Source organism: Andrographis paniculata, unplaced genomic scaffold (genome assembly GCF_009805555.1).
Source record: "Andrographis paniculata isolate CXL003 unplaced genomic scaffold, ASM980555v1 Contig69END, whole genome shotgun sequence".
Taxonomy (NCBI): domain Eukaryota; kingdom Viridiplantae; phylum Streptophyta; class Magnoliopsida; order Lamiales; family Acanthaceae; genus Andrographis; species Andrographis paniculata.
Window position 1 is genome coordinate 1,558,352 of NW_026137605.1, and position 11,572 is coordinate 1,569,923.

The following is an 11,572-nucleotide window of genomic DNA, read 5'->3' on the forward strand; positions in this document are numbered from 1 at the left end:
TCCTGTGGGAAGAAGGGAAGAGAGTAGTTAATTATGATATTATTTTTTATATAATTAATAATATTAATAATTTAAAATAAATTTAATATAATTATTAAAATATTTATAATATATATTTAAAAATTTTAAAAATTTTAAAAATTATATAGCCATAAAGAATATATACAATATGTATATTATTTCGTAGACAATAAATTTTCTTATAATAAAAGTAAAAAAAAAAATATTTTTATTTATTTATAATTAACATAAAATTTTCTATAATATAAATAAATAAATAATATTATTTTTGTGTGGAGGAATATATAAATAAAACAGTTTTGATTAAATTTATATAATTTATGATGTTATATGTTACTTAATTAATTAAATTTATTTGTATAACAAAAATCAAGATGATTCACCTATTAACCCTTTACATATTTAAATGGGATTGTTAAAATAGTATTCCCTCTATCCCGCTTGGTTATCATTTAATTTTTGTCTCATTATATTTAACATTAAAAATATTATTTGTATTTGAATAATTTACTCTACAAATGTAGAGATTAATAAACATATTTTTATCTTTTTTTCTCTTAATTGTACTACGTATTTATATAATAATTAATATTTAAATATTAATAAGAAAAAAAAACCAATGACTTGTGAGACGGAGGAAGTAATACAATTCTAAAATAACTTCATATTCAATCATTTCCTAAGGATTTGTTTGGTAGTTGTTCTAACATTTTCTTTTTAAATAAGACCATTTTATGTATCAAACTAGAAATATACTTAGAACTGGTCAAAAACTCATTAGAGGAATTCAAAATACTTGAAATTTGAAATTGATTTGAACAACATAGAATCTATCAAATTAGCCTCGGAATATTGATTCGGAATTTTGAACAATTTTCGAACCTATTTTTTTAAACTTCTGAGATTCCACCAGATACACCCGAGGAGTAAAACTAGTCGGTCTGGGAAATTCCAGAGCTATTCCAAAACTGAATTCGAGGTTGCAAACTCGATTATTATTGATAATTGTCTCAAAATTTTCTAAGCAATTATTATTATTTCTTCTTCTTCTTCTTCTTCTTCTTTTTTTTTTTTTTTTTTTAAAAAAAATGTATAATCTTCTCACCACCGTAGATCATTGTTGTTGCCGCTGCCCCGCCACTAACGGAAAAGAAAAGAGGAAGAAATTGGAGGAGCTGCCGCCGCCGAATAAAAAGAACGAATGAGCTGCCGCCACTTTGTTACTGCAGCCACCACCACCTCCACCGCCTACAACTGCTACGTCGAACCGAATGAACAAGGATGGACAACAATACGAACAACAATCTACAAACTATGAGCTAGATTTTGAGCATGGATTCATTGGTGCAACTTTTGGTGCCGTGTATGTTTTTTTTTTTTTTTTTTTTTTATGATATGAGAACTTGCAGTCGCTACCCGAAAGTGTGCACTTAACGCAAAGATTACGACCAAATGATTGGTAAGTATGAGTTTTCTTCCCACTTTGCAACGTGTAAATTTGTAGGGCATGTTCTCACTTTTAATTTTTTTTTCTCCTTATTGGTAGATGATGTTAATATGGTCGATGATAACATATACTCTCTCCGTCATGCGAATAATAATTGTTATTTTCTTCTTTTATAGTAAAAAATGTATAAAAGTGTAATAATTTTTTACTTAAAAAAATGATAATATTTTTTTATGACAATTCAAAAAGGAAAGTAAATATACATTTGAATGAGAGAAGGAATATGTTGCAGAATATGATGGAGAATGTAGACATTCAAGTTCGAAATATAAGAGTAGATGATAGCTTTGAATGTTACTGTGAAGATGAGAATGACGAATATGCTGACAACGATAACGATTAAGATAACTTCGATAGTAATAATTTCGAGAATACATTGAATTTTACAACAAGAATATAAAGTACATTCTTAGAGTTAATTAAACCTTCTTATAGTTACTTAAATCTAAAAATAAGAGAAAAAAAATTATATTTGTAATTTCGATGGTTTAGTTATGAAATTTTTGAAATACATTACGAGTGTGTTTGTTTGAAGAATTTTGGTGGACTTCTATTATTCATTTTATTTTTTTCCCCCAAAAAATCAAATCAAACACCTATTTTTCCTTTTTTATATTATACTAAAAAAATCAATTTTATATTCATAACATCACATCAACCCCTGTTTATATCACATCATACAACTATTAAAATTCAAAATTTTTACTATTCAAATCCCAACTCAAAATCCAAACCCCAAACAAACACACCCTACATTTTGACATGTGTAAATCAAATACAAATTAAATAATGATAGGGGAGGGTTAATCACACAGTTTATGAAATTATAAAGGATCTCCACAATTTTGAAAAAAATGAGAATTTTAACTCAAATTCGTGAAATTATAGGTGGATTTTATGTCTTTTTGTGTCATATTTTAAAATTGCTTTTATATTGGTAAAATTATTATTACTTTTTTTTTTTTTTAACTATATTAGCGATGTAATTTTTGGATTAAAATAGAACATGTCTAAAAAACATATGAGATATTAACAAATAAAAAAAGAAATATAGGGTTTGTTTGGTTATGATTTAAAATTTATTTGAAATGAGAGGTTTAATTTAGTTTTTCTTTAAATATTATTTTAATATAATATTTTGTGAGAATGAAAAAATATATTTTTATTAAAAATCGTATATGATGAATAATACTTCACCCATCTCAGCTAATTAGTCCACCATAACTCGGGTACAAAATTTTAGGTATTATATAATCAATAATTAAGAAGTGTATTAGTAAAAATAATTATAATTTAATAAAAATAATTATATATTAAGATTAAAATTAAGATGACTAAATAATTTAATTATTTTTTTAAAATTATAAATTTTAAATTGTAATTAAAGTGTATAATTATATAATTATTCATAATTTAAAATTCATAATTATATAATTATAAAATGGATAAATTAAGTAGGACCGATGAAATATTAATTTTGATTTAAAATGCTAATTCAACAAATATAGATGTCAAAACAATGTTTTATAGATAAATTAAATAATAAAACAAATATACTTTAGACATAGGAGTGTTATTATTATTAGTTGGTAAATTATATAATATTTCGTTGTATTTTTAGTAAAAATATATAATCAATGATTCATTTATTTATTTTATTCAACAAAATTATTTAAAATATTTTATGTTTTTTATTTGTATAAAATTTGTGTAATTTAAATATTTATTTAAAATTAAATATCAATTTTGAAAAAAAATTAATATTTTGTGCAAATTTTACATTAATACGTGACAAATAGAATTTGTGCAATTTTTAGCAGGGATATTAGTTTTTTAATTTTTTAAATTTAAAATTTTTTATTTAAATAAAATGCCAAATCTTTTTATTATAGTAGTTGTACTTATTGATGCAGATTTCCAACACTACCCTCGAAAGATGCGTCTGAATCCGAGGGCATATCCGTCCTCACACTAAATTAATTTTGAATTCAAAAAGCGACGATAATTGAATGTTGATGAATGAATGTGTGTGTCTGAGATAGATGGTGGCCCACACTCCACACAAAGAAATCATCACCTAACGAACGGTCCAGATCTTCCGATTCCGTCTGCGGCTCAGCGTCATCTCCTCTCTTTTCTAACACCAACACATATACATACATACATACATTACAAGATCCACACAGACAGAGAGAGTGAAAGGACACGGGACGAGAGGGAGGAGGAGGAGAGGAACCAGAGGCACTCGGGACACTCATTTCTGACAAGGCGTCAACGCTAGGTAGGTAGGTGTTTATGTTTGAAGTTGCTGTCTCTCTTCTCTCATATCGCGTAATTCCATGTTTAAGGAAAAAAACATTCGGATCTTGCAATGCCTGTTCCCGATGCATTATTCTTCTGTCGGAGATTTGCTTTTATTGTGTTATTGTGATGAGATCTATCTGTTTTTATATGCTTCTCTGGATCTCGATTCGCCGATCTGTAAACGTATGTTTTGAGTCACGCTCATAAGTTAATATGCTATTGGATTTGTCGATCGTTTCAGGGATCTCGATTTAGAAAAAAAGGCTTCTTGATTTTCGATCGCATATAGTGATTGATAAATTAGGAGTTGTGTTCCTATCGAGTCGTTGTAATTTAACCAAAATCGCGAACTTTTATATCTGTATTGGCCAAAATTGCTGTTTTTGTTCTCCAAGGCCATTTGCTTGAGTTTGATCTGTGCATCATTTGAAAGAGCATTATTTTAGATGTTTTTTGAATTTGTTTATCCATTACAATGTCTCCTTTTGAATTCTGAAACCAGTCAACACGAGATCTTGCATGACTATTGCCCATGGCAACCAAACTCGATGAAATGTAGTGTTTTCTTTTGTTAGGCACTAGTTTTTATTATTGTTTTCCTTTTATTAAAGACTCATGGATCTTCATATTTTCAGTTGAGCACATTAAGAGATGGCTGAAGGTGAGGATATTCAACCTCTTGTTTGCGACAATGGAACTGGAATGGTCAAGGTAATCTACATATTATTTATTTAAATAGTTATATAGCAGCATGGTGTCCCTGAATGAAACAATAAAGTTTTGCTCGTTATGATTGAACATTTGCTTTTCATGATGTTATGATAAATGGTAGGCTGGATTTGCTGGAGATGATGCTCCAAGGGCTGTCTTCCCTAGCATAGTGGGGCGTCCTCGTCACACCGGTGTTATGGTTGGCATGGGTCAAAAAGATGCTTATGTGGGCGATGAAGCTCAGTCCAAGAGAGGTATTCTGACTCTGAAGTATCCAATTGAGCATGGCATTGTCAGCAATTGGGATGATATGGAAAAGATTTGGCACCACACATTCTACAATGAACTTCGTGTGGCTCCAGAGGAGCACCCGATTCTCTTGACAGAAGCTCCTCTCAATCCCAAGGCCAATCGTGAAAAGATGACCCAGATCATGTTTGAAACCTTTAATGCCCCTGCAATGTATGTTGCCATTCAGGCTGTTCTCTCGCTCTATGCCAGTGGTCGTACAACTGGTAAGGAATGCTGCACTAATTTGATTGTTCTACCTTCTGATGCATGCCTGAGCTAGGTTTTCTATCTTCCTATATATATTACAAAAAATTCCCATACAAAGATGTAAATCCTCGTGATTTGATTCAAAGATGGAATATTCCTCTGGAAATCGTTTGTTAGGATAATAAATGTGCCACTTGAGCCAAATTCTGTATTCCAATGAGTCATAAAGTAATGTTGGATGAGGTACAAGGATTAGGAGTAACTTGATTTTTAATTCTAATGCTACATATCTGCCTGCAAAAAAATTTGCCATTCAATCCAACACTTTAAATCGAGCTGCTTTTGCTGAGATGACAAATTATATATATGCTTGTGCTTTTTCTTTGTAGGTATTGTTCTTGACTCTGGGGATGGTGTCAGCCATACGGTCCCCATCTATGAAGGTTATGCACTTCCCCATGCAATCCTACGTCTTGATCTGGCTGGACGTGATCTCACTGACTACCTCATGAAGATATTGACGGAGCGTGGCTATTCATTTACCACTACTGCTGAACGAGAAATTGTGAGGGACATTAAAGAGAAGTTGTCTTACATTGCTCTTGATTATGAACAAGAGCTAGAGACATCTAAGACCAGCTCTTCTGTGGAAAAGAACTATGAACTGCCTGATGGACAGGTAATCACTATTGGTGCTGAACGTTTCCGCTGCCCTGAGGTTCTCTTCCAGCCATCATTTATAGGGATGGAAGCTGCTGGGATTCATGAAACCACCTATAATTCTATCATGAAGTGCGACGTTGATATCAGGAAGGATCTGTATGGCAACATTGTCCTTAGTGGTGGCACAACCATGTTCCCAGGTATTGCTGACAGGATGAGCAAGGAGATTACAGCTCTAGCACCAAGTAGCATGAAGATTAAGGTTGTGGCTCCTCCTGAGAGGAAGTACAGTGTTTGGATTGGAGGTTCCATTTTGGCCTCTCTGAGCACTTTCCAGCAGGTATGTGTGATATTTGCCATGATACCGACATATTATCTACTGATTCTTGGATTCTTTAAAGTTTGGCTTGTCTGGATTGCTGATTTGGTTATTAAAACATAAAAAAAATGTAAAAAGTGATTTTGATGAGAGCTTTGAGAATTTGTGCTGAATGATATTGTGTTTGGAATGCAGATGTGGATCGCCAAGGCTGAGTATGATGAATCCGGGCCATCAATTGTCCACAGGAAATGCTTCTAAAATGAATGCTCCGGAGCTAAAAAGATTGATGAGGTGGTTTGTGCTAATCACTGCTTCCTACATGATTTCCTTTTTTCTTTTTTGGACATGAAAACAATATTCTTATAAGTATTATGGCGTAGAGAGTCCCCCGTATGCTTTATATTTATATATATATATTTAAGTTCTTTTTCGTGGTATTGTGATTTGAGTCTTGATGAAGGATCCATACATATGTGTCTTGTATTTGACAATCAATGCGTGTCGGATTCTTGTGTTCTTATGTAGTTGCTTCATTTTTATTCAGTGCAAGCTTTTTATCCTTGGAAATGTTGTTTTCTTTGATGATTTGCATTGATGTATTCCATCCATTTGAAGCTTTCGAGCTAAAATCAAAACGGTGAGATAGGGAATACGACTATACGAGTTACTTGAGATCACAGAATTTTATTGCAAACAAATTCACTTGACGGCAAAACAACAAACACACATATAGAAAGAAAGAAAGCAATGGGGGTGGCTAAGGCCCGATATAAGAAGAAGTTTTGTTGGATTTTAGAACTAGAACTAGAACTTCCACTGGAGCTGCTGCACAATGCTCTTATCCACTTGGAAAGCCTTGGCAAGAACGTCGGAGCTAACATCGGGCTTAGATCCAAAGACTGCATTGGCAATGGTGATCACTCCCGGATTCTGGCTACTCAGGGCAGCTATGGCAACAGCATTCTTGGTTCCCACATTCTGCTGGAAGTGAACCAGTCCTACTGGAAACACAAACACATCACCCTTCACTAGTTGTTTTGTGATTAATCTGTTTTCAGGGTTGGAGGTGATGAATCCAACATTGAGGGTGCCTTCGAGGACTGTCAAGATTTCAGTAGCTCTGGGGTGAGTGTGAGGAGGATTGATTCCCCACGGAGCGTAGTCTATGCGCACCATAGAGATTCCCAGTGTATTCAGCCCTGGAAGTTGGGCTGCCGAAACTGGGGTCACCCAGGAGCCAACAGCATTCGATGTGTTCCCCGGCAGGTGCAGCCCACTGAAGGAGAAATCACTGGCTTGAACAGATGCAGGGTTCTTGCAGGCTAACCCATTCACTCTCACTGCAGATCCAACCAAGAATATGGTTAAGTTGCATTGAAGGAATAAAATGCATGATCGATTAGTTAGATAGTTAATTCTTTACCTGCGTTGAAGGCATCTGCGACGCAGAAATCTTGCAAAGGACTAGGCTCGAAGGCAAAGGCAAAGGCGATGTAGAAAAAACCGAAAGCTATTAAGCACAAGTGGTGGTGGTGAAGAACAATTGCAGCCATTCTTAAGGAGGTGCTGTGCCGAGCTGCTGCTGCTGCTGATGGACATGGTGTGGATGGATAGCCCCTTCTTATATACTAATCAAACCAGATTAGAAGGTGTGGCCATTTTGGGTAAGAATTTTAAGAAAAATATTATTTTTGGTCCCGGCCCGGAAACTAATATTAATGCTGCCGGCCGGCCTGTGGCTTGTTGATTGATTCTTTCTGAAGTAGTTAAAAAAACAGAAGAAATGTGGATACATATATATGGCTTGTACTGTTTGTTCAAGGAGACTGAAAAATATTCACTTCCTAATTAGCTGTTGTATTGGGGTGTTCTTATTACAAGTTATGGAATCGTCGTCTAATAATAATAATAATAATAATAATAATAATGACAATGGTTGGCTGTATGTTTGGCTATATATGATCTTTTAAGTTCCTGAATTTGATCAATGACTTATGCCTACTGAGATCATGTATTTTCTTTTTTCCTAGAGCAAGAAATTGCAGATATCAGATACATTAATTAATGGGATTTCATTTGTCCTTTTGTAGTTCGAATTGGAATTGGACTCAAAACATTCTTGTTCATTTCCATGTGGCAGGCAGGGAGGCAGGCACTGCACTGCACCTCACTATTCATCTATCTTAAAACTAAATAACTAACTAGTAGTCATTGAAACCATTCATTTTCTTGATAAATTAAGTATTACCACTCTAAAGCATTCCATTCGCCTTCCTTGTTCTTGAGTCCCCCTTTACATGTGCTGAATTTCTGTGTATGTGGGTTGTGGTTTGGTTTATTAGATTCATGGGTAGCAAACAGTGGGGCTTTGATTCAGATCTGATCAAGACTGCAATTGGAGCAGGAAGATGATGGCTTTGTGTTGATGATGGTTTTTTATGAATGAATGAATCTGTGATTTTTTTTTGAAGTGTAATAACTTGGCTTAGTTCAAGAATTGGCTTAGCTGGGCGGCCCATGGCTATGCCGTTGCATCTAGCCAGCAGGCAGCCATGGCCTATAAATCAGGACCCACCTCTGACTGATAGGGACCCGCCCTTCAGTCTTTTCCCCCTTTCTCTCTCATGGTTGAGCGAACCTAGTTTTAATTCCACACAAATCTCAATTCTCTCTCCCTCTCCAAATCTCCAGATTATCACCATCTCGGCATCTCCAGATCCCTATTCCTTCCATGGCAGGGAGCTGCTGCGAGTAGAAATAATCAAGGGAAGAACTTCGATTCCATGTCACGCACTGTCTCCACCCTCCATCTAAGCTCCCTCAATCACTCTCTTCCAAATTAATACCCTAATTCCCTGAGGTGGTCGCTGCTCCTCGTCTTATCTTCTTCTTCTTCCAGTCCACTCGTATTTTTTTTTGTTTCCTCGAGTTTGAATCTGTTTTTCCATTTTTATTGATTGCTCCATCGGAAGGGATGGCTGCTTAATTTATTGGGTTGGGTCATACTGATATTTATTGTTTCAAGCCAGGACGGTCCTTGCTTGCTTAATACTTCTTTGGTGTTGTATAACGGATATCGTGTACTTACTTCTGTTTGTAATTTACCTTCTCCTTGTTCTTCAATTTGCTTTCTTCGTCAGTAATGGAGTTCTGGTATTCTGATTGGGTTGACTCACCTGCAAAACTTAGGGTTTTTTCCTTTTTCTGGACTACTGTTAGAAATCTATTGATTTGCTGGTGATTATCATTCTGCTTATCGTGTTCATCATTTAAGCCTTGCATTTGTTCCTTAAAAGGTTTTGTCTAGACATATCTGTCCAAACCCTGTTTTTTGCTGTAATTGCCATTGTTTTGGTGGGAGATTTGTCTGCAAAATGGAGGAAGAGAACAATGGTACTATGAACCTTGATCTCAATTTAGGACCTGGTGATAATTCTAATGATGATAGAGAGCCTACATCAGGATCTTATGGTAATGTTACTGTGGATTTGGAGGATTGGTTAGATGATCCAGCTCATAGAATTAGGGGTGTTGTCGGACACAGGAGTCAACGGTGGCGGAGATCGTTATGGAGGGAACTTCCTATTCCCCCCGAAACACAAAATCTCGCGCTGGAATTAATCGGCGACAGTGCACCCCAAACTGGCGAGGGTAGTGTGGCTTCTGAGGAACGGCCTGTCGAGGTAGCTAAAATCTGTGAAAATGGTGGTGGTTTTGATGAAGACGAGGTCCCATGTAAGAAGAAAGATGGTGGCAAAGGTAATGGCGATGACGGGAGTTTCTTTGATTGCAATATATGCTTAGATTTAGCTAAGGATCCGGTTGTTACTTGCTGCGGCCATTTATTTTGCTGGCCATGTCTTTACCAGTGGTTGCATCATCATTCCGATGCCAAGGAATGCCCTGTTTGCAAGGGCGAGGTTACTACAAAAAGTGTGACGCCAATTTACGGCCGTGGGAATGTTAATCCCGAGCCAGAAATTGATTCTAATATGAAAATTCCAGTCAGGCCGCAAGCCCGACGAATTGAGAGCTGGAGGCAGACTATTCAGAGGACTGCGTTTATTCCGATGGAGGAAATGATTCGGCGTTTGGGGAATACGTTCGATTTAAGTAGGGAATTGTCGCTAATGCAGTCCCGGAGTCCCGACGCCGCTCACGACTCGCCGGAGAGAAGCAACGTGCTGCTGAACAGATTCTTGACTTCGAGAGGAATTCGAAGAGAAAGGGGTCCCGTGGCGCCGCCGGATAATGTGATCGATTTGACGGAAACTGCGACGGGAAATCTCGGCTATGACATGAGGGATAATCGTCGTTTTTCATCACTGTTGCTTCGCAGGTCGAATTCTCATCGGGCTGCCACGATTTCTAACCTTACGTCCGTTGTGAACTCTGCCGAGAGCCTCGTTGCTGAGAGGTTGGTTGAATCGTACTTCCATGGAAACCCTGTCGATAGAAATCAGGAGCTACCTCTCCCTGTCGACGATAGGGATTCTCTATCGAGCATTGCTGCTGTTATACATTCGGAGAGCCAAACAGTCGATAATGCCGTTGAAATTGATTCGACAGTTTCGCTTTCTACTTCGTCTTCCAGGAGAAGAAATGATGCGTCGAGAATTTCAGATGTGGACAGCGGTGACTCCCGCGCGCCGAGGAGAAGAAGGTTGAACTGATCATGGAATTCGATTGGGTACATGTTGATCGTTATATTTCTATTGTCGTCGTCGTCATCGTCGTCGCCGCGGCCGGAAGGCTCTACAGAAATGGTTAGTTTTCTTTCCAGGTAGCTTTAGCTGGTATGGGCATTATATCGTATCTAAGAATGTTTCCAGTTTTGTAGTTTAACTTTAACCATATGTTGTTGCTTGTAATTTATCTGTCTGTCTATCTATCTATATACGTTTTATGTGGCATATGCTGTCTGATTTCTCATGAAGCATCTGATATTGATTTGCTAAATATGTATCTTACGATGGTAATATCTATCTATAAGTATGTTTATAAAGAAAGTAGTCTATATTTAATGGTAATTTCATTATAATATATAACACATATAAAGAAAGTAGTCGGTCTATATTTAGGTTCGGCACTTTCCGTAGCAGCTACAGCTACGGATTTTCACGTCTTGATAAGAAAAAAAAAAGAAAAGAAAAAAGAGTTAGTCTGTCTATATTTAATGGTAATTTCAATATATATAAAAGTAGTCTATATTCAATGGTAATTTCAATGTAATATATCACACATATTTTGATAGTATATGATATACTCTCTCCGTCCAGTTACAAAGCTTACATATTTTTTTTGGGACGTTCAATTACAAAGTTAACATTTCATTAAATACCTTACTTTTTTTTTTCACAAATATCATTACTTTACATCACATCGTTACTTTTACCAAAAAAAAAAAAAAAAAAGTAAGGACAAAAATGTCATTACATTACTTTTAACTGCTCACTACAATTAAAATACTATTATTTCTTAAACACCGCTCAAAAGTAAATGTAAACTTTGTAAGGGACGGAGGGAGTATTATACTCTGTCCGTCC

General features: G+C 35.5%; 3 protein-coding genes across 4 annotated transcripts; 2 read left to right on the top strand and 1 right to left on the bottom strand.

Annotated features, from left to right (window-relative positions):
* Positions 1 to 3,654: 3,654 nt before the first annotated feature.
* On the top strand, positions 3,655 to 6,593 carry LOC127263522 (actin). 2 transcript variants are annotated; one of them, XM_051292600.1, is made up of 5 exons: positions 3,655 to 3,813; positions 4,468 to 4,543; positions 4,665 to 5,058; positions 5,431 to 6,044; positions 6,219 to 6,593. In XM_051292600.1, the coding sequence occupies exons 2-5, from the start codon at positions 4,484 to 4,486 to the stop codon at positions 6,282 to 6,284; spliced, it is 1,134 nt and encodes a 377-aa protein (XP_051148557.1). In that variant the 5' UTR covers positions 3,655 to 3,813; positions 4,468 to 4,483; the 3' UTR covers positions 6,285 to 6,593. The 2 variants fall into 2 exon arrangements, with proteins under 2 accessions (XP_051148557.1, XP_051148558.1); XM_051292601.1 differs by having other exon boundaries at positions 3,658 to 3,809.
* Positions 6,594 to 6,713: 120 nt separating this feature from the next.
* Positions 6,714 to 7,579, bottom strand: LOC127263598 (putative germin-like protein 2-1). Its single transcript, XM_051292702.1, has 2 exons — positions 7,450 to 7,579; positions 6,714 to 7,366 (listed from the first exon to the last, which is right to left on the bottom strand). Exons 1-2 carry the CDS (start codon positions 7,577 to 7,579, stop codon positions 6,831 to 6,833), a joined length of 666 nt encoding a protein of 221 aa, XP_051148659.1. The 3' UTR covers positions 6,714 to 6,830.
* Positions 7,580 to 8,648: 1,069 nt separating this feature from the next.
* Positions 8,649 to 10,944, top strand: LOC127263521 (uncharacterized). Its single transcript, XM_051292599.1, has one exon. The coding sequence runs from the start codon at positions 9,401 to 9,403 to the stop codon at positions 10,697 to 10,699; it is 1,299 nt and encodes a 432-aa protein (XP_051148556.1). The 5' UTR covers positions 8,649 to 9,400; the 3' UTR covers positions 10,700 to 10,944.
* The last annotated feature ends 628 nt before the right edge of the window (positions 10,945 to 11,572 follow it).